Below are 23,628 nucleotides of genomic sequence, written 5' to 3' on the forward strand. Positions count from 1 at the left end.
ACGGCACAAGTTGAATTCCAGTGGTCTGCTGAAGTGTCTGTTGGCACTTCTAGTATTTTCTTTTATAAAGCCTTCCATACAGAATACATAAAAATGCTCAGGGAAAAGCAAACATTCCGCAGCGCGGGCTGCTGCTGGAGAAGCAAAGGCATCAAAGAAAGAGAAGCTTTTTGGCAGCCGCACATTTTGCATGTTGGCAAGAGCTGAGCTTGGAGGATTATGTTCAAGGTGAATCACTTAAGTTTCTATCTGTGACAATCACCTCGTGGCTCTACAACCCACCTTCTTCACAAGCCCAAACCAGGGTGGTTTCCAGGCCACTGTCCTACACTGGTACAATATACATCGCTCAAGCGCCTGATCAGGAGCTTCCTTGTGTTTTCCAGGGACACCAACGTCCTTGTGCCACAGGACATGCATTTCCCTTTCCCACAGCAACAGGTCAGAGCGGTGGGACCCCCACCTCATTTAGCTGCGAGACGACCAGCACCGCAGTACTTGTGCGCGTGTGTCAGCCAGGCTCTTGTTGAAAATAAATCAGTCCTGACAAACCTCCCGTAACCGGTGCTGTTAACTACACAGCCACGCTGCGGAGCAGGTAACTCCGCAGGATGTGGCACCTCGGCTCAGAGTGGAGGGCGCTGCCCTGCCCTCGTAGCTGCCACCTTTCCTTTTGGCCTTTGGCTGCAAGCTTGGGTACCAGGGACTTCTCGCTGCGCTGCACAATGCCCGTGAGAAACCTGAGCAGAGGCTTCAGTGCAACAGCTGCTCGAGCCCTGTTGGTCTGATCAAAGGAATATTTTTTTTTCTGGTTGTGGGTTGACTAAGACTTTGTACGTGGTTGCTGGGAACAGGGAAAAGAGCGGGACTGAATTAATTCCGCATCCGCTGACCGCTGACAGCAGCAAGCAGCGAGCCTCCTTAACATCCTCCATGGCAGCCAAAAATGATGGATTCGTTTAGACCTGTCGCCCCAATGTTAACGCCCTGCTGAAACGCAGAGGGCAAGTCACGCTTGTCTTGGAGCTGTTGTTTCAGGCTGCCTCAAATTCATTTCTATCAGAATGAGCTTTGAAAGATACTTTCTCAACTGTGGCTATATGGGTTTAACTTTTAAATTAAATCTAACCCTACTAACACAAATGTGCAGTCATTTTATAACTATCTATAGGGCACTGGACAGTGCAGCTTGGTGGTGCAATGTGAAGTCGGAGCTACCAAAATATAACATAATGATGGGTTTATTGTCGCTTTTTTCAGCTCTGCATGACGATAAAGTATCTAGACGGTGGGAAAGAGTCTGGTATGTTAGTCACAGTAGCAACGTAGGGTTGATAAATCAGTTTGGGCACTTTGCTTCAATTTTACGCTTACTGTATGTAAAGAAGGGATATTCCAAATCGTAAAATTATCCAGCAGTAGTATAAACTGGGTTGTTTGTTTTTAACAGCACTATGAGGCCATATCAGTCATGATAATACAGTGGGGCAGCAGGTCACAGAGAAGTGAATTCGTTAAGTCACTAGGGTAGACAGAATATTTCTTGTTTAGCTGCAGATAGTTACAACATTTACCTGTCTATTAAAATAATTTCTTCCCAAGCTGGAAATTCCAGAAAAAATCCAGGTTAATTTTACATGTTGTTGTTATAAAGCCTCACTTCTGGACAAATGAAGTAATCATGTTATTTTTTTCTTCTCAGTGAAGGCCTTTTCTAAGGGAACAATTGCACAGAGGCCCTGGACTTGCCTCAGGGGGAAAAAATTTTACAGACAAATCTCCAGATTTTACTAATGCATCCCCCAAGTAAAGACTTGAAGCAAAATGAGACCAAGATGTTCTTATTCCCTCTTCTTAGGATCTGTATACTTTTTCTTCTCCTTTGGGGAACATTTGTGACCTCAGCTCTCTGCCTAGCAGCGGGAAGGATCCCCACTGCTCTTACGCCTCCTCGGCACTAACAGCGGAGCAAAGCGCACATGGTGCACGTACCGACATCTCTGCTGGTGTGAGTGTACCGATAACCTGTTGGTTTTAAAAATGTTTTATACTTGGGGGGGTGGTGTGGTGTGAAACTTGTTCTTTCCACTTTATAGAGAAAGACTTGGAGGCAGAGAGGCAATGCATCTCTGGAGGCAATGCTCATTGGTAGGTTTAACACAAACGAGGGGAACTTTTTTTCATCAAACAATTTGCTGCTGCAGGCTGCTGCAGAAGCCAAACCAGAAATGGGTTCAAAAGAGACTTCGACAAATTTACGGAGAATTGGCTATTAAACTTGATGATCCAAATGTAACTTCTAGCCCAGGAGGTCACTAAACTGACAAGTGATGAAAGCAATAAAGATTTATTGCAGAAAGGTTTCTGTTTCTTATATTCTTTCCCTGTACTCCTGCTACAATTTACATGTTCGTGCTCCTGAGCAGTCACTATATGGGAACAAAAAATAGCTTTGATGAATTAGATTTATGTTCTGCTTATTTTAGGAACTAAACCTCACTCAGCTTCATACCCAGTCTCTCACATAAAGGCTGCTGATACGGTTTGGCGTGAGGAAGCCTGTAGCACTGCTGCCCCTGTTTATTAATTCGCTCTCTGCAGGGGTCACAAGGCAACTGGCTGGCACGGGCAGCGGGCTGTTGAAGATGAAGGCTGCTCTTCGTACTCGACACTGGCTCATTAAGGTATAGGTCAATCTGCTTCCATTTCTCTGTTTGCACCACAACATCCCACTGAAAAGTGCTGTGTTAATAATGGGAGATTTTATCTGCTGATGCCTCAGTCTGGTACTTTACAGTTTCTCTCAGGGGAAAAGTCTATATTATTGACAGAGAAGAAAAAAGATGGAACTTCAATCCAAAGCAAAAACGTTACGACTCACCAGCTCTTTTAATCCTCTTCCTCTCTTTCAGTTGGTAGGGCTTGTGATCGTGTGACAAGGGGATAGCGTTCCCATCCTTGTCACACAAGACTCCTCGCGAATCACCAACGTTGGCCACTGTGAGCTCTTTATCTGACAACAGCGCGATCAAACAAGTTGTACCTGGAAAAACAGAAGGGAATGGGAAGCAAAACAAATATATGGGGTGTGTGTGTATATTATATAGAAATGATCAGCAGGAAAATGCTTTTCCTATTAATAATGTCAGAGGGGGGCTGAAGTGGGAGGAACATTTCCCAGTCTCGGTCTGAGAGCTGGCTTTTCTTCATGGCCAAGGAAAGTAATAAATGAAAAGTATAAATTGGCCCCAGAGCCCACTTGCTGCTTCCATGAACAGTTTCCATGCTGCAGTGGTCCGTGCGTGTGTGAAGCAGAGCTCTCTCCCCTCATCCTCCCAAGAGCTACGGTCAGTTTTAAATTTTTTTTATTGCAAAAAGGAAAACATTTGACATTTTTAATTACCTCAACCTTTAAATACACAGAAAATGACTAATTAGTCATGGACCACAGTATCCAACAGGCATAGTGTTTATTAGCTAAAATGGCAGGAAAATATTGGAAAAATTGCCTATTTTTCAAGTGCAAATACTATAGTTTTTGTTTTCCTCATATAATGGATGCAGAGCAGAATGAATGTTGAGCAAAGCAGAACCTATTAAGACCATGCCTTTTCTCCATTTCCCCCTTCCAGCTAGTGCGAGCTGTATTCATATAAACTCCAGCTACTCCAAGCGTTCCTTGCACGGCCTTTGGACCAGATGTCACAATTTCATTCATGCTTTAGAATCAAAAGATGGCAAGTAAGTTTTTAACACACTAACAAACGTTAAAAGGCCATGTGCCTGGCACTCAATTTAGATTGCACAGTGCTGCTAATACTGCTACAAAAGGCAATTCAACAGTAAATAAAATTAACTTCATGGCTGCTTTCTTTTTCCTTCACGTAGACCAGAAAAGCACATGGTTGAGTTTTCAGCTCTGTTGTTAATTTAAACCTGATTATTCATTAAAAAAAAACAAGGTGCATCCACAGCTGGGTTGCTTGCATGTTTTAATTGGACAAAGATGCAGTTTTAATGAAAATGCTGGCAATGGGGCATCCCTGCACTGCCCACCCCCAGCGGCATCCTGGTTTGCTCCTGGGGAGCCATATTAGGGTTTAAGTCTACGCTCTGTGTCTCTAAAACTGAATTCTCATAGCTGCTGCTTGTTGCACCGCTGTCCGAACCCAAGCTAAAAACTGTGTTTTGCTGTTCCCATGTCAGTAGTTCAATATCCCATGACTGGTATAAATGAAATAGCCACTAATAAACAATTTGTGTTTAGATGCACCGTGTCCTGAAGATTTATTTTTAACTTAATGGTCTGTCTTGCACAGCTCTAAACTAGAGCTATTTTTTCACAAGACAGGCATATATACGTATGTATTATTTTTACAATTGATTGACACGTCACAGACCTAAATGGATAGAGTTTCCCATTCGTTGCTAAACCCCCTGCTAACTGCACAACTCAACGGCTCACCTAACACCAGGGCGTGCAGAGGAACCTGTCCACCGGGATCACCCGAGGCAGCCAGTAATGAGCTGCCCGCTCGAGAAGTCTCTCCTCTGCAGACTGAACGAGACTGCACCCAAGGGCGCGGGAGGCTGTGCCGGGGGAGCACTGCCAGCTGGGCGCCCGCCCTGTGCAGACGCAGGGTGTCTGGCCTCAGCACCCTGGTGCACAGACCCGCTCTAACCCCGGAGGACTTGGCAGTTAGAATACCAGTATCCAAACCAGAAAGACAACAAAATAATAACGAGGATACAAACTACTGTAGTGGGGTGCAGCTGGTCACTGAAGCAGAACAAAATGGGATTTACCATTTGAGGTCACCTCATTCTCTGCCTGAACAAATGCTGGTAACTCTCCACACCCATAAAACTCTGCTTCAGTAAGAAAACTGCAGCAATAAACGGCACCCTCCCTCGCTTTCATTTATGAAGCCTTCCTTAACAAATGTTCGAGCAGCATCATGCTGACAACCTGCATGAGACTAGAGGGCTGGTACCTGCTGAAGCTGGTCTGACATTTCGCCCTTGCAATTTGGGTTGAAAACAAAACCTGTGAGATGTAAAATGGGCGCAAAAGTGAAAGCCCTGTTGGATGGGAACACAAAGCCAAAACCAACGCGGGAAGGATCCTGGAGTGCTGCGGGACAGAGACCCACGCGCTGCACGCGGGGCTGCAAGGCTCCGTGAGCCACCACCCAGCCGACGCTTCCTTCTGAGGATCAGAGCTCCAGCTTTACCTGGAGCTGCCGTCTCGGCCTGACATTTGCATTTGTACATCCACCCACCCTCCTGCACACAAACCCACCCTGCTGCTCCGCAGATTGCCTTCCCCCCTTCCCATGACACCAGCCCAGCATGTATTTTTCCTACAAGCCGTAGTAAAACCCACATGTTTCCTAGTAAGGAAAATACTTCAAATAACATCCTACAGCCCTGGCATTCAGAAAGTAAAATGCTTCACAAACACAGTCATTATTACCACGATTTATATAAAAATGGTAACTTTGAACACAATCATCTTGGTTATATGATCTGTGTGAATGAAAGAGAATGAGCGTCTGAAACAGAAGATACTTTCCAATGTGATTTAGGAAGAATCAGTTGTTTCATGGTCCCTGACTGATGGCTGGGCTATCGTTAAATCCCTGACCTCACGCAACTGCCTGCCATTACATGAGAAAGAAAACTTATTTTACTTTGTTTTCTTTCCCATCTATTTTTATTTCAGTCATTTAACCTTGTGTAGAGTTAGAAAACATCGTGCTCTTGTCAGCTGCCTCAGATTTAATGCAATTGCACAATGGAAAATTCCCGACATAAAGGGTCCAAAATTGAGAACACATGTTATATTAGTCCCTCGATGCAGCTGCCAGAGTAATACCCTGCTGAGCTGTTTACAAAGAAAATGACCAGAAAATTTAAAACCTGTACTACACTGGCTGCAGAGATAGGGTGTTTTTGTTGTTTGGGTTTTTCTTTCTTAACTCAGGTAAGATTATTGGTGGTGTGGTTTAGTATCAGACAAGGCACCTTGTAAAAGTCAAGGCTGCACTGGCTCTACCAGTTTTTAGATAACTGCTTTGTAGAGACGAGAAAAAAGTCACCAGAGTGCAAACAAAACCCGATTAATACATTAAAAGGCATTAGAGAGCCCAGGCATGATCCAGCTCACCCTGCAGCCGCTGGAGATCTCGTGCTTCCTGTGTGGCATCAAGAAATCCTGCTGGTGCCTGGCTCCAAATCTCTGCTGGCAGGGCAGCTCAGGATGAGGACCAGAGCTCTTGGGCTCCAGATGGCCCAAGCTGGTTGAAGTTCCCCCAGTGCCCTCGTTCCATCCTAACCCATTAGAGAAAAGGTGCAGATAGTCTCACCAGGTTCTCACCACAATGCTTCTTTTCTCCCTCTGTGTCGAGTTTTCCTTCTGTTTTCCAAGTCTCTCACGCCCCACAGCTTTCAGGCCATCAGCATGTGTAACCGCTGCCCTTCCTCTCCCCCCTCACCACCCTCCTTGACCCTGAATTTTTGCTTGTCCCTTGGTGAGAAATCACACCTCCACCCTGCCCTCACCTCACACTCTGAAACACCAGAAGTCCCTGGCCAAGACTCTTCCTCCTGAGCAGCTGTCCTTCCACACATGCCTTCCCACTGCCTTTCCCAGTCCTCCCCCACCTTTTCCATAGCTCTTTGCACAGTCTCTCAGACAAGCGGGACTCCCTCCTCCCACACTGTACCCATTGCTTCCCCATTTGCCCGTGTGCGAACGTTGCTCATGTGCTGCCTCCTGCGGACCTGTCTTTCTACTCCAGTGCCTTTTTTGAAACATCTTTTATTTGTTATCACCTCATCCCTATGCTTCTCCGGCTCCTTTCTTTCACAGCACATCTTTGTGACGCCCCTCTAAAACCCCATCACTACCCTTGATGATTTTTATGGCTACCCCTGCGTTCCTGTCTCACCTGCAAGCTCACTGAAGGTGCCGCCTGCCATCACTGCCAGAGGTTTCCTTCCCTCCAGCTCCACACTCCACCTCCTCCAGCGCAGCCTCTGCCCCAGGCTCACCATCGAAGCAGCTTCTGATGAGTCCCTAGCAGCGTTTTCCAGTGGCAGCGCAGACAGTGAGTGAGCTTCTTTCATCCCTCTCCCTGGCTCCAGCACAGCCAGCTCAGTGCTGCTTCTAGGCTGACGAGACACCACTTCTCTCCTAGTTTTCTGCTTTGATTCTCTAATTGCAACCACCTCTGAAGACCCCTTCATCCCTCTCCTCTTCCCGCTCCTCTCCTGTCTCTGACCAGCGCCTTGCCTCTCCGCAGGCTTACTTCTGCATAACCCCACCTGCAAACACACACATCGCCAGTATCTCCACACAGACCCTGCACCTGCTTCTCCATCCCACACGGGCCTCTTCTCTCACCTAAAAGGTCCGCCCATGTCCTTTGCAGGTATTTATCCCAACGTCTCTTGCAGCCTGTTCCATGGCCTGAAAAGCACCATCAGGCACCTCGTGGTGCCACCACGGCAGGAGGAGCAGATAGTTTCACTGCCTCATCTCAGCTTTCTATCACATCTGATGTGAAGTTTCCCGTAGGGAAAAGGAAGAAAATTGGCAGAATGGTGACTTCAAAACCATCATCATTCTCTTCAGAGAGACCAACACTGTCCTCTTAGCATTTGGCCTAAAAGCATTAAACCCCAGAGGGCTAAAAGCTGCGTTAATTCCCGCACAGGTAGGGCTTGTGACAGCTCATTGGCATTAAACAGAAGTCTGTGCAACAGGAAATTGGTCTAATCTCATCTTGGAGGTGGGCTGCAGAAGCAGGAGGTGGGCTGCACCAGCTGGGACCACTGTGAAGCTGCAGGGAAAAAGATCCCCAGGAACCTTAATTAGAAAGGGAATAACCTGGCTAGCTGGGCTGCACCATGCCTGGATGGGCGCAGCTCTCCACACCCTGCTTTTCACAGGCTCAGCCACAAGAGCTGGGGAAATGCCTATGTGAAGAGCATCAGCCCTGCACTGGCAGCGTCTTTCAGTCCCAGGTTTGAAGCAGCCGTGTCCTGTCCTTTACCCGGGTATCGAACTGAGAATGGAATAACAGCTCAGACCAGTCCTGCCTTTGCAGGTGATTCCTAGTCGTGTGGGAGGGATGTTCAATCAACCCACACAATTGCTTTTTGCTAAGTCTGGATGCCCTGTCACAAGCTGAGGGTGTACAATAGCACTCCTGTGATGCCCGACTGACGGAGGGCAGAGGTCTACTGTACCATTTGAGCAGAAATGTGTTCAGAGCCACTGCAGGTCAAGAAATTCGGTACTTACCTGGGTGGACCGATTTAAAAAAAAAAACAAACAAACAAAAAACAACTCAAAAAATCCCTTCCCATCTTCTTTTCAACAGCGCTCAAGCTTGAACTCACATAATAATTAAGCAAGAGCTAGTATATTTGAGCTTCAATAATCTCCAGGAGGAAACAGAATTACTCAGAACAGTGCAAAAAGCGGGATAAAAAAACCCACAGATTTATATTTACTCTCCACTAGCAACTCACACCGCATGCAGCTTCTTTCTCATTTATAGACCATGCATTTCCACTTGCCTTACAGGGACTTTAGATCCTAAACAATAAGTCTCCAGTAGTTTTCAGGGCATATATGTGATGTTTTTATCATTAATGTAGCTGTCCTCTGTGCCCATCTGCCTCAGCTCCTCCTGTCGAGACCAGCCATGTGTCTCCTGATTTCCGATTTCACATGCTGTGCACATACCCCTCGGGCAATGCAACTAAAACTTTGATTATAGCCTGTGGAATAGGCAAGACTGAGAAAAATGACGGAGGATAAAGGAGTCTCTTGCTTCCCAGTTGCCAGGAATATGGCTAAAAAGTGGTGCGTGACCTTCAAGATCATGAAACGCTGCCTCCATGTGCCCTCCAAGTGATCCACCAACTCGAATCTAAAGCCATATAAATAGATCTAATTATCCACTGCTTATCTATAAGATAAGAAACAATAAAACCAAGCACGAGACATTCACAACGAGACATTCACGTTTTATTCACGCCTGAGCAGTGAGAGGGCTGCAGGAACTGCAGGGGCTGAAGCCCTTTCCTTGCTTGATGCTCCCCAAACCACCATGCACAGAAAAGGAGGGACAAATCAGGTACTGAAAACAACAGTTTTCCAAACAAAAATGATCCAAACAACCTTAACTGAGGTGGGATCACTGTAAAACCTTTTGCTGAGATGGACCTTTTGCTGGGTCCCAATGGTTGGCACCCGTCCTCGGCTGGTTTCTAATCCAAGGCACCACGTCTCGTGCTTTTTCAGCTTCTCTAACAACATCCGACCTTCACCAAAGATTTTGTGGAAGGCTAAGCTAATTGTGCTCATCCTTTACTCCTTTATAGATTATTGAAATGTTTAAATAGCTACACACTTTCCTTTAGCCAAAGCTACGTAGATTAGAGAAAATGCCATTATAATTTCCAAAATACACAATTTTGGCAATTTACTGGGCTAACTGCCTGCAACTGAAATGAACTGCCTATCACTCAACAATACCTTGCAAAATACATGTGCACTTTTAAGATATCCACCTAATTTCCTCAAATGTCTCGCAAGGTACACAGGACCGAGCAGCCTACACATTATACAGGCTTCATCCCCGAATCCCCTCAGCGCTGTGTTTCCTACAAATGAGCTGCACTTGCCCCTTCTTTCAGTCAACAAAATTCTTCTGCAAAAGTCAGTTCTGTAAAGCACGGACCTAAAAATAACCATTCTGAAAACTCAAGGTCTCATAATTCGTTAATCATCTCAACATAATGTTTTTTTCCGCTCTAAAATTAAAAGATCTCCTACTTTTAAAATAGATTAAAAGAAACATTGGATTCTTACAAATACGTAGAAATTGCTTCACATCTTGGTAAGATCATAGCTTAATTTCCGTCATGAAACAATTCCTACCTGGCTGTATTTTAAGATTTTGTATTTGATGCAGAGAACCATATTGTATTTCTGGTTAGATCCTATTTTCCTGTCTAATCAGTGAGTATGTATATACAACTCAATCCTGTTTACCATTAATCATATTGTATTCATCATATTTGGGATACACTTACAGACTAACAGATTCATGCAGATGTTCTGACTCAGCTATATAAAAAATGGCTAAGAGTGTTTTCCAGGTAGGAAAACGAGCTGGAAGGAAGTTTTGTGCGTCAGGTAGCAAAAGTTAATTACTGAAAAGTGGAAAGCCTTTTGGGCAGCCTCTCCATCTTCCAGACTGCTCTGACATTGCCTCATCAATACTGCAGTGGAAATGGCGAGTGCTCCCACCTTTGTGCTATCCTAGTGCCACTTGATTAATTTCTTGTCCATGTGAAAAATAATCTTAATACAAAGGGAATCTCCATTTCAATTCAAACGTCGATTTCTTGGCATCACTCCCATATGTAGTTTCACCTGAACAACCCACTCAGCCATTGCATATGCTAGAAGTAGAAATATGTTGAAAACAGTTTATTTTTTTCTGGTTAGAAATTTCCATATGCCACCAGGATAATTAAAGTGCAGAAAACCACATGTGCAAACTCCTTTGCAGACGGGCTTGGGCATTCTGCAGTAGTTAAGCCTCCTGTGCAGTGTTGCAGCGACACAACAAGAAAAAAATGCCTACACTATGGTCTGTATGCAAGAGGAAAAGAAATCTCAACAACAGCTCCAACCAGCTGCTACATAAGCTGAGCAACAAGAGGAAGGGTCTAGCTCAGCGCGAGGTTTAGAGATGTCAGACGGAGCAGACAACGCGCAGCCCCCCGCTCAGACCATGGCAAGCACGCAGCATTCCCTTGCTGAAAAGCACAGGTTGTATAAACTAAACCCAGAAGTTACTGCTTTCAAATAGGAATTATACCTATTCCCCCGCCCTCCTCCAATCTGTTGCTGAACATGTTTTCCCCAATTCCTAGACCTCTACAGCAGAACTAAAATTTAGGGGCAATTTCTATTTCTCTCCTTTGAACCGGAGGCTTTCCTAGGAGATCCGAGCTACTCTGACCCAAGGCAGTAACTAGCTTGGTTTCGTTTAGCTCAGCAACTGTGCTGAGCGATTTCGGAACAAAGCGGTGGGATTTCTATAGGGTCAAATGGCCAGCAGAAGGGGAGCCAGAGGATATCACAACCCTTCCAAGCCCAGAATAATACCCGCCTCGGTTAACAAAAGCTGCTCACATGAACCTGGGGCATTCAGGAAGAAGTTGTACACTTTTCATTGGGAAACATGAGGGTATTCCTTCAAAATAACAATACCTAAACTTTTCTAAGGAAGAGCTGGATAAAAGTTTACAAACAAATGAAAGCTACTAAAAGTTTTACAGTGAGATGTGTGTAGTCTGCTTCATTAAGATGTGTCCCAGATTCTGTGATCTGTAAGACAGATCTTCTACAGATCCATTAGAAATCTTCTACAGCTTTGCATTTCCCATTATGGAACGATATCAAATTTCAATGTAAAACACAGTTTGCAAAAGTGATTGCACGGGGGGTGGGGGGAGGGGTGGTCATGGTGGTGGAAATAAAAGGATTCACCCTCTTAGTAATTTCAGACAAATAAACCCCTCCACAATCACAGTGCCAAAGATATTAAAGACATGAAGTTTATGACACTAAAGGCTTTTGAGTGAGTCAGTTGGGTACCGACCTGCTGCAGGATCCACCCCACGCTTTGGGCCAAGCAGAAGTTTGCTGGTGGCAGCACAGGGACAGCCGAGGCTCGATGCTTGGAGATTCCAAGCGTCAGCAATAGGGTCAGCAATGCCACTGCTCCACACACTGCCCCACGAAGCCGCTAAGAGCATGACTGACCTTATCTAGTTAGAAAATGTTATGCTAGATGGTCAACAGGCTTTTATTAGTGATGTTCAACTGTAATGAGGCCTGTAATCACAGGGAAAAAGTAAAAGCAAAATGAAAATCCTACTTGGACCCCTCCCCCCTCACCAAAATAATTAAAAGCATGCAATTTGTGCCAAGCCCTGTGACATCTCTGGCTTTATCCCAGTTCTGCCTGAAGGATCAAGGCTGCAAAATTTCATTTGAACCCCAGGAACTGGCCTGCACTTCCCTGAGGTGCCTAAGCCATAAATACCAGAGCCAAAGCAGCAGCTATAAATAAGGTGTCAGCAGGCAGGCACTAAACTGAACTCAAAACACATAATTAGCAAATCCTTCACAAACAGTGCAACTAACAGCTAACTTATAGATGCTGCGTGCATCCCTGCATCACTCAGCCTTAACAGGACTGTTCAAAAACCCCCGTCGTGGCTGGCAATCGTATCCGACAAATGGTTTTTACGACAACTGCATTATCCCTTGTCTCCTGGAGTCAGGTTTTACAAAGGACCAGCACCCTCAGCAGCAGGACCGTCTATCAGGTTGCAGCTAATTTCACGGGGGACCACTGTAAATATCTGCTGCGCTCTCCAGCTGGCCCTGAAGCACTTATATGATGGATCACTCACCTTAACTCCTGAACAAATAAGGAACTTATTAGTATACAGGCAGAGCTGTACAGCAAGGCGGTATTTAAGAGTTATTTATTCGGTGCCCAAGGTGTTATCACAGAATTACAAACACAAACATGTACCCCGTCCAAAAGGATTGCAATCTTACTTTGTATTTCCTGCACTGGCTGAAAAGTGGAAGCGAGTCGAGGAGGAATAAAAGGGGTGGGGAGCGACAACACACCAGAATTACACACAATTAAAGAGGTTTGTGATCTAATGCAAGATCCTTACTCTGTTCCCATCCCCTCCACTATCCAACACACGAAATTCGGTGATGCAGATTTTCCTGAGCTGTAAATTGAGGCTGGTTGGCCTGAGCAAGGGTGGCAGCTTTAATCAAACTGGTGACTTTTCCCCTTTTCAGGTTAATCAAACACAGGGGCTAACCATCTTCCAACACCCCTCCAAAAGTCACCTTGGACCATACTTTTTTCTTTCTGTATTTTCTGGTTGTGTCTTCCACTTCTCCAAATCAAAACCTACTTTGGTCATTTGCAAATGCAAAACCCCTCCATCCGCCAAACATCCATTTTCTGGGGGCAGAGCTGTCACCTTGGAAATCATCTGCCCGGCACGCGGCTGAGTGAAACAGCACGCTGTGGGGTGAACGTTTGTATGAGATCAGCAAAACCAACAGGCAGCTGGAGCCCAGGCCGACACCTTTCCAAAGACAGGCTCAAGCCCCTGGCAGACGGTGGCTGCAGCCTGTCATCCCAGAGCTGATGGAAAAGATGCACAGAGAGGGAGCAAAAAGCAACAGTATTGCCAAAACTCAGCAACTGCCACTGTTAGAAAGGTATTACAGCATGAGGAAGAGCTAGTTTTTGCTTGTTCATGACCAGCTTCTTTACCTTAATGGGTTGTTACAGATTATGGATAGGGTTTTAAATAAAGCTTCACTTGAGAACAGAAAGCCGCCTTTTGTTCTTGCTCCTTTTTCCTCCTACATCTCCCCATGTATAATTCAAACACTGGGAAATAATGGAAAAGGCTAACAGTGATTGATTGTGGCGTGCAATGCAGTTGTGCATGCAAAGCAGGGCTTAGCATGAGCTGAACGCTGCTGCAAATGCGGAGAGCACAAGGACAGATGACACAAAGATGTGTGCAAGAGCGCAAGTGATCTCCAGAAACACAGCAGCGCCCACCCTTACACCATAAATCCCTGTGCATGTGCGTGTTCTTGATGTTATGATGTATTTTCTTCCAATGATTTTCATATTAAAATGTTCTCAAAAGAAAGCAAATATTAGCTTTTTGTACACAATATGGCAATACTAGGAGCAGCGAGAGTGAAATTACTCATTTCAATACTAAAATCTAAGCAACTGTGGGGTGAAATGAATAGTCTTGCAAAGGTGCAGCCGGTGATGATTTTGTGCCGCTCCACCCTGCTACAGCAATGCTGCTTATACTTGTCCGGGTAATGATGCAGGAAAATTTAATAAGGATCTCCAAATGGTCTGCCAGGTTTGTAGGCAGAACAAACTTTGCTGCTTTCATGGCTACTCACAAGACCCTTCAGGCATCTATCTCTGCATCCATCAGCAGGTGACAAACCCCCACTGAGATGGATGGCTTTCTTCCAGAGGCCTGGAACAGATATCCTCTCTGCCTACACTGAATTTGCAGCAAGCTGTGTCTTCAAATGCTATCTGTGTCTGATATCTGTTTAATAAAGGATACAAAAATGAAATAAATCCGTGCTCATGTTTATCTATTCATGCAACACGTGCGTCTAGAATTCAGGAAGAACACTACAGTACTGACAGCGACTATCTCAAGCAATGGTGCACATCAACTGAATCTATAGGTTTTCAAATGAAATCTAACAAAAACTTATGCAAAATAAATCTCAAATAATGGTTTTAATTCCCCAGAGCTTACTTCATTAGGCCAAAGATACAAACAGGGAAGATGGTAACCAGGTGGTGATAATGCAGTGTCCCTGAAAAAAAATCTTTAAAAGGCTGGAGAAGCAACCTTTCCCGAATGCAAGAAACATCAAACCACCCTTCCACTGGGCACAAACCAGAACTGATTCTATCTCAGGTTATGGTTAAACTAAGTAACCACCGAAAAAATAAGTTTATGCATTTTAAAGATGCTTTCCAGACTTAATTGATAAGTACACAGAAAGAAAAAGGTCAGTTAGTAATAATTGGTATTAAAACCATTACATGGTTTATAAACCATTTTCTATTAGACTTCTGAATCTCAGCACTCTGCAGGGCTGTGTTGGTTTCTTCTCTTTCTGCAGGACTTTGGTAATCGCAAAATTATCTTTTTTTAATTGCTTCAAATGTATAAACACCAAAGTAAAGAATACATGGCATTTATACAGTAAGACTAAAAATAGTTACATATACTTGAGTGAGAACAGAACACTTCATGTGATTAATAAAAAAATCCCTAACTTACTGACACAGCCCTGCAGAGTCACCATTGGACCTACATTGCACAGAGGTTTCACCAAATATAAAAAAAAATATTTTTTTTGGTTTACCAAATCTATAAATAGATTTACTAAATACTCCAAACTAAGTATTGTTAGTATTTATATCAGTTCTGGAAAAGCAACTGCTAGCTGACAAATGGAAATAGCTAAATACCTACTTCAAAATTGATGAGGAAGTGAAGAATATTTCACAGGCAAGTAGGCACCTGTCAAAGTGCTACTTCTGCTCTGAGCTTCTGCTGAAAGGCTACAATTACAGGAATAATAAAAATTTATTTTAATGGAGCAAAAGAATACAACATGCTTGGGCTGGCTTAAATACATGTCTGTTGTTTATAAACATTGCCAATATACCAGAAAGCTGGAAGACCACAACGCAGGAAATTCAGGAGTCACACAGTTTGCATTGAAGCTACAACCTGAAATGTAGTTTAAATGGGTTTATGTGTTCACATACAGAGACACTGAGGCTGGCGTTCAGCTCCTCACTAGAGCTGCTTCCCTGTATTTTACCTGTGAACAACAAGCTAATTCAAAGCCAACAGAAAAGAGCGGGCACGTTTAGGATACGACTCTTCACATACTAAAGCACATGCTTAAAATAAATCCATTAATCACCCTAGAAACACCATTCTCCTTCCAATGACTACTGAAGAGCTCTAGAGAAGTTGCCAGAACTGATGTCTTTAATGCAGGTATCAAAAGGTAGAAGAGGCTAACTCTGCCCTCGATGTCTGCCCTGTGATTTCTGCTGCAGGTACTGGCCCTCTGCAGGAGAGCACTGTTTCACAGTGACCAAGTTTTAGCTGTACCTTTAACGTGTAAAAGAAATAAAATAATCCAAAGAAAGCGTGGAGCATAAGGCAGAGATTAAATAAATTCAGCAGTAATCATCTGGCTATAAAGGGTAAAACTTCTACTGTATTATCTGGAAAAAGCACAACATCAAGTTCTCACTGCAGTGACCAAGACTCAGAGAAGGGAGTTGGTTTAGATCATGTTTTTGAGACCAAATAGCTAAAAAACATTTAAAAATCAAACCTGAGCTGGAGAGAAAGCAGCCACCCGTGGTGGCCTGCAGGCCACTCTCGTTTTCTGCTTGTCAGAAGGAAGCCTCTGGCACAGCAATAAATGTTGCCCAACACATTTGAGCGCTGTTAGTTACACATCTGTTGTGTCGAGGTGTTTGCAACACATCAGAAAATAAATGTACTGGATCGCTAAACCCCTGTCAAGGGGCGCTCGCTACAGCACACACAAATCCTACCCAGTAGCATCTCTCGAGATAATAGAAACACATCATCTTCTATAATTATCCTTTTCTTCAGAAAAAGACATAGTCCCTGGCTCTTCTCTTGCTTGCTGTCTCCTTCCCGCTCCCCTAGTTTTGTTCTTTCATATTCCATGCAACCCACTGCCTTTGCAACTGTTGTTTTTATCATGTTTAGTGCATGACACTCCTTCCTGCTCTTTAAATCCCTCCTAAAAAAGTACATAATGCTTTTCAACCATTTTTTAAGCTCAGGTCACTTCATTTTTTGCAGTATTACATGTTCTTGTAGGACCATTATCACTGTGTAACTGTCAGATTACGGATGTCTGCTCTTCCCAGTGCTGTCAGCACAGCAAGCCCATACTCTGCTTTACTGGTAATGGCTGTAGCCAAGACTGGAAAAGAAATATTCCCAAGCCTCCTTGTCAGGACAAGGATTTCAACACCTGAAAAGTCAGCACTACTGAAAGTGTGTTCCCATATTTCCCCAATGACCAAGCCCTCCATGAAAAGGACCAAACACATACCACATGCATGGTCCAAGCACAAGTGTGCACTGTAAGACAATTATTTTTTTTTATGTTTTGAAGAAGGACATAACAAACCCAAAAGATTTCTTTCTGCATTTTTAATGGATTACTGCTGAGCACGAGCCACCTTGGGATAAACATCACAGCAAAGACAACTTGCTTGATCTTCCCTGTGATGTAGCATAACGATGACTTTACCTGCTAAAGCTCTTTGCAGTGGGAAAAAAGGTTTTCCCCCAGAACAGTATTTATTATTTCAAATTGTAGGATGTATTTTGATGCAATTTTACTGCCTTAATTTTCTCATTTTCTCCTTGTAGTCACTTTCTCTGGGGGAAAACACCTGCCTGCACTGCTAGAACGGGAGCACTGTAATTGAAAAAGGAGCATCATTGGCCCTTTGATGACTAAAGTTAACCTTTTCCCAGCATGACCACACTAGCACGGATGCTTGTGTGAAGCAGATGGATTTGCCAGCCTCTTGGGCTGAAGTTTAATCCTGGATATTTTTGCCTTTCTGTACTTTTGCCAGCAACAGCAAATGCCCACAGGACTGGATCTACGCTGGGTTGCAGTCCTGAAGTCAGAATGAAGGTCTGAGCCTTGGATTTACTCAGAGCCAGTTTTCACAGCTGCAACTACTAGTGAAACCAGACTCAGCCTTCTGTGAAGCACAGACATACAAGTTGAATAAGAGGAGTTGATTTAATTCCTTATCAATTTATTATATACTAAATCAGGCCAGGAATGAGGATAGGAGGACGCTGCATCATCTGCTTTGCAGGAATGTGTGATTCCCAGGGAGAGCACAGCACCAGGCATTGCTGGGGAAGGCGGACTACAAACCCCATCTCATCAGAGACAAAGCGCAATGTGTTGTAGCACCAATCACCACATTTTATCTCAGCAGAAAATAAATTCTGTTGCTAAAATTGGAGTATTCAGGCGATTTGGGACACGGACTGCTAGCATAAAAACCTCGCTTTAAGAAACACTATGGTACTAACAGCGAGTGTTGCAAGCAATGGTGCACATCAACTGTAGCTAAATTTTACAAATGAACTCTAACACAAACCACACCTATAGGGAGAGGTGCGCAGGGTCTGGGCAGGTGTGAGCTTTCGGTCCCCCGGGGAAGATGTGAGGAGGAGCAGCCACCCATTTTCCTTGCAGCGTGCTCCAGGAAATGCTGGGCACCCTGGCAAATATTAGCTAAGAAAACATGTTTTGGGCTGACATGTGGCTGTGGATACAGTGCCTAAATATCTTTCATGACTGCTTCATGGCAGGAAAAAATGAAATTAATCTTTTTTGTCGCACAATAATGAAATTCAATTTCTACAGGACTCTGGGGGAGAGGAGCCATCCATTAAAGAAAAACCTATTGACAGCACAAAACCACCACCAGAATCTCCTAGCAGGCTTTCGCTACCTGCCACACCAGAGTTAAATGCCAAAGCACTTTTAAATATCCCAAATTTGTATTTGTACAGAGTAGTCACCGACTACTCCAGCTGTTTAGAGATGCTATAAAGCGAAGGAATAGGATTAATATCCAACAAAGCTTCAGTGGGAAAAAATGTTCTTGCACAAAATTAACCCAGCCGTAGCTAGTCAAGAATGCCACTTTTTACACTAAAGGATTTAAAGATTATGAGAGGATTCGTACCCGTCTGTCACTTTTGGCCTGCTTTCATTTTATAAAGCTTCCCTAGTCAAACTTTACTAAAAATCTTGTCAACATCTGATTATTTTTAGATGAACTCATTTTATTTGGTACCTCTGATACACTGATTTCCTAAAGGGAAAGATTTACAAAAAGTCATTAGGATGTTGAGCCCACTGAAGCTGCACGTTATTAATATTGCATGCTACTAGAAAGGCCAAATTAACATGCAAAATTGTACCAGAAACCCAAGCCATTCTAGTGCAGTTCTGTTTTATTCTGACAAATGGATGTAGCTGAATTCTACCCATTTTGGGACACAACCCTGGGGTGAAGGGAGTCAGCTGGGGGTAAGCACTCTGTGAACCCTTGGAAAACAGCCCTTCCAAGAGGGACGGGAAAGGCTTCTGGATGGAAAAAAGTCTGCTCCTTTGCTGGGGAAGTGCTCCCCTCCACACAGCACCCTGCTACAGTCAGCCACTGACCCCTCGTACCACATACCTTAAACTCATAACTTTCTAATTTCCCTGGCTGACACATAGCAGAACTCCAACTGCTCATGATTACAGAAATTAAACCGGGTTTTGCTCATGTCACACATAGTCCCCAACCAGTCAAAGCTGTATTTTCCCTTTACATCACAATCACTTTTGTTTTCACAATTTTGATTTTTAAAGATTGCTTTCTTCATTATGTATGTAAGAACAGCAGCTTGATCTTCTCACTGAATAGACTTTGGTATGGAAAAACACTAATAAAAAGAAAAATGTCACCAACACAACTGCTTGAGTGCTGAATAGCTGGAGCACTCTGGATCACAGACAGCTGCTGCAATTATATTTAACTGCCCATTTTCTGTGCTTTGCTCACAATCAGATCTTACTTCAAAAGCAGGTAGCATCATTCCTGCTTTTGTTGTAAACAAGTGGCATGATTAGAATGACGAACAGGTTCCATCTCTGTGTTTTAATCTCTACAGATGTCTCTACCTGATTGGGCAGCCGAAATTTTGGCTTATTATTTACACTAAGCTGCGCTCTCTGTTCGTTCTGAATGCTGGGACTTTTCTAAACTAGTTAGTTCTGTATTTCTACATGACTGTTTTGTAGCATGATATAAATCCCCAAATGTGTGTTTCAAGCAGTTTTAATCTTTGCTTTCTCTTACAGAGTTTTCAATAAAGGAAAATACTTTTTCTTCTGACAGCATTTGGTAATTTCCTCTACTACATTTTCTCCTTCTTAACAAACTTCTATCAATCAAAATGACTGGAAAGATGAAGTGACTGAACCAGGGAAAAAGATTTACTTGAGTCACTGGATTGGTAAATTCTGCATTAAAAAAGATAAACAGAAGAAACAGAAAGCAATGATTTTTGAAGCTTATTTTTAATGCATCATTAAAAACAGGCCATAAGTGATTAAAAAAAGTATCCTGCACCCTCATTTTAACTCAGTTGTCCTTTTGGGAACTCATATGACTCTGACATCCTGAAGTACGTGACATGTTGTCTGCAAATGGCACTGTATGGGACTTGAGAGCATCCGCCATCAAAGCAGTTTAAGAGAATCAGGCTTATTTATTGGGTGAGTGCACGAATATAACTGATATAGTAATAGAGCACTGTAATTACTTGAAGTTACTAAAGCTCACAGCCCTGTTAAGTACCCAGAATGCGCAGTCTGCAAATGGCATTTTAAGTTGCTCGAGTGCCTTTGAGATCAAAGTAGCTTAAGAGAATCACATTGCTAGTGAGTGGGAGTCTGAGTAGAAGTCTGAACGAAGTTGATAAGCAGTCTGAGCATTTAAAGTACTTCAGGGCACTGCAGCCTGAGTACAAAGTAATAGGACAAAATAACACCAGCTTGTCAGTGCTTGGTTTTCCAGAGCTGGACTACTGATGAGAAACTCAGATGATGGCAATTTTAGCAGGGTACCACCTAACCAAACAAAAGAGTGATCCATTTGGGCTGCTGTCTGGAAAACATGATCTAAACAATATGAAAAACCCAGTTACAAATTTGAGGCTTCTGCCTGGAACACAGCTCAGCACAGCTCCCCAAGGCCACCACAGTGCCAGGTACAGTCAGGGGAATAACAGAACAAGAAAATGCCACCAGGGATTAAGAAAAACCCTCAAATGGGGACATACTAAGTATAAACTCTCCTTTTCTATGACAAGGCTGCTTGAGGCTGGTTGGTAGGGCTGCAGATGAAAGGAAGTGGTGTGTTGCAGCTCTCAGCCACATGTGGTTAAAGCGGAGAAACACAGCAACATCTTTCAGACAGAGCTAAGAAATGGATGCTGAGAGATGTGCTACTGGGGAGAGTGCAGTGAGCCACACATGCACACACCTGGAGCAGAAACACACAGCTCGTCCAGACAGACTTCCATATGCATTGCCAGTCCGCTCATTACCGTGAATACTAATTCAGTGGTAAAATAATGAATTCTTCTTTTTGTTCGATTCCTTCTTTGCAAGGTTGCCTCATTAATTTCAATTTATCTACACACTGAGAAACTTGGGAAGATTCAGGGGAGTAGGCGTATAGCATATATGGGTAGCTAGTTTGGAAAATCAGCAGAAAACATGAAGAGCAACTCATTTTTTCCTCTGTAACTGTGAAGATCACGCACCAAGACAACTCTGTGAAGGATCTAAAAGCTAGAAGAAACTTCTAACTACTTTAACAAAATGCTAGTAAGTAGTATTAGCTATAATTAAGAAAACCTTCAAATTATTAAGAGGTGAATAACAAAACTGAACCCCCCTGTAACTGCACTGTTAAAATGCCTCCAACGCTCAACAATTTAAGTAGTTTTGGGTATTCACGTGCATTATGTCACATTTAAAAATCAAATTCTGTGACTATCCAGTACACTCTTAACTAAGTAAGCCCAAAAATAAGTTAGCAATGAAGGAGAAAATCACAGAAACCAGGTCGCACCACTTGCAGAGACAATAAAGAGACACAGCTACATCAGTCAACATCAGTGCATTGCAAAGGACAAAGTGCTGTTAGAAAAATAACTGTCCTTTCAGATAGTTAGTATGCAATCACTGATGTGGAAAATTTTCTATCTCAACTTGATTTTAGGAAAAAGAAATGTTTCACTGAGTCACTTCATACCTTTGAGGACGAAGTTCAATTTGCCAGCACAAGCACTAGTATTCAGGAGAAAGACTGAAAGTGAGCAATTCTTTTTCAGTAAAATGCAATTTAGAAAGAAACACAAAATATACCTGCTTCATCATAGGATACAGTCAGTTTTTCCAGCATTTCTCGATCAATTGATAAAATCTGCTGTTCCAGGATGGTTTGGTAAGACAGCACGCTGTTCTCCTTGTCCTTCTCGTAGTCCTGAAGATGTTGTTTTAGGACTTCAGGCAGGCGGGACTTCACGTATTCTGCTGCTGACTATGTACAAAAGAGGTAAAAGTTTAACTAATATTGTCTTTTGAAAAGATTAACACAAGTCCATAGTATTTTTTTTTTAAATTTAAAGCATTCTCCAACGTAACTCCTCACAATAAAATACTCAATGCTTCTAACTCCATGGTGCAAAATCCACAGGTCATTTCTCTGCCAAAATGACCCCTGCCCACCCAAAACTTCCAAGGAGTCAGGGATATAATGGACCAAATTCCTCTAAGCTGAGGCATAATGCACTCTTCAGCAGGGAATCTATGGCAGTTCAGAAGGAGTTACCTATGCTGGACTAGACACATACATACCACAACAGCTCAACTTATTCATTAACATATTTTGAAAATATAATCATGAAATATAATGTTTTTATTCTAAATTTTAAAGTACAAACTGAAAGAGTGGAATCACTTCACCTGCTATTGATACAAACCCAGGCTTAGACAGGGAGATAGAAGTGAATGTTTAACAGCACTAAAAAATTACATACATATACACACATGCATACACACACAGAAAATTCTTTTACATTTTTTTCTCTGACTGCTCCAGGCCATAAGGGAACAGAAATTAACACAAGGTGGCATGGTTGTACCGATGTTATGGACCTTTGTGCAAAAACATAAATGGTGGTAACTAATAAGAGCATCTGCCTCTGGAGAGGTGTGAGTGCCCCAGGATCCCTGCCACCACTGAACAGCTCTCTTCTTCGGGGCTTGGGCTCAGACACCCTAAGGAGATCCAACACAAGATAGCTTTCTGGTTTTTAAGCATTAGCATCCCTCTCCTGCAAGTATTACACTCCCACTATAAGGGATAATTAGAAAGTCCCTCTTTCTGGCACGGATTTGGGGTTGGTTTTTCCTGCTTTCCATCTCTGATACAAATGGAACTGGAAAAGGGAGAATGTAGCCCAGGCTGCTGCCCTGCTCCAGCTTTCCTGCCAACCTCAAGACAAAAGAGAAAAATAAATGATAACAAGGTCATATTATTTCAGGCCTGGGACTGACCAGAAGTTACCTCTACTCAGCAACAGGCTGTTCCTGGATTTATATTTAGTTTTCCAAAGTCAACTGCCAATTAAATTGCGACCTTAAAATGTCACTAAAGTTGTGTTCAATTTTTCTGCAAGCTAAGCCATGTGAGACAAATGAAATTATTCTAGAAAAACCAAACAAACTCTCCACACGAGTACAGCATACTTAATGTTACTTTGTAATAGTGATTTTCTTCCAAGGGAAGGCCAAAAGATACACCAATTATTTTAGTCCAAGTTCAGGCACTTGTGGTTAGTGTTTCCTTTGAGAAGAGGTTTTTACTCTGCAGGGGAGTATTTTTGTGCTCTTCCCAAGGCAGCAACTTTAAAAAGCATAAAACAAAAGAATAATTTATACATATTCATTTCCTGAAATACAGTGCCAGCTACGTGAATATTTATATATTACTGGCTGTAAGGAAAAATACCCGTCCTGTCCCAACGATCTTGCAGCCCAAGGGAAAATCAGGAGACAGATGGGTACAAGCAGATGGGAAAACCATCCGGCCCATCAGCCGCAGTCGGTGTGATGGACAGCCATCGCCAGCCACGTGCAGCCCAACTGGCAAATTTTTCCATAGACATCGAGGCAGAGGATTACACCTACTTCAAGTGTGATCTCACAGGCGGGGTTTCTCCCCCTCAGCGACAAGCAAAAGCCAACACTTGCTTAGCCCA

The 23,628-nt window shown here is 43.3% G+C and overlaps 1 protein-coding gene across 3 annotated transcripts in view; it reads right to left on the bottom strand.

The window, feature by feature from the left end:
• The window catches only part of PPM1L (protein phosphatase, Mg2+/Mn2+ dependent 1L), a 108,493-nt gene that overhangs the window by 11,466 nt on the left and 73,399 nt on the right, over positions 1-23,628 (bottom strand). For 2 of the 3 annotated variants that reach the window (XM_056358275.1, XM_056358276.1), the window contains exons 2-3: positions 21,731-21,905; positions 2,882-3,043 (exon numbers count right to left, since the gene is read on the bottom strand). In XM_056358275.1, coding sequence (XP_056214250.1) covers positions 2,882-3,043; positions 21,731-21,905 — 337 coding nt within the window. The remainder of the gene's footprint in view (positions 1-2,881; positions 3,044-21,730; positions 21,906-23,628) is intronic. The other variant, XM_056358274.1, reaches the window with a different exon arrangement.

The sequence above is a fragment of the Falco biarmicus genome, chromosome 13, assembly GCF_023638135.1.
Source record: "Falco biarmicus isolate bFalBia1 chromosome 13, bFalBia1.pri, whole genome shotgun sequence".
Classification (NCBI taxonomy): Eukaryota; Metazoa; Chordata; class Aves; order Falconiformes; family Falconidae; genus Falco; species Falco biarmicus.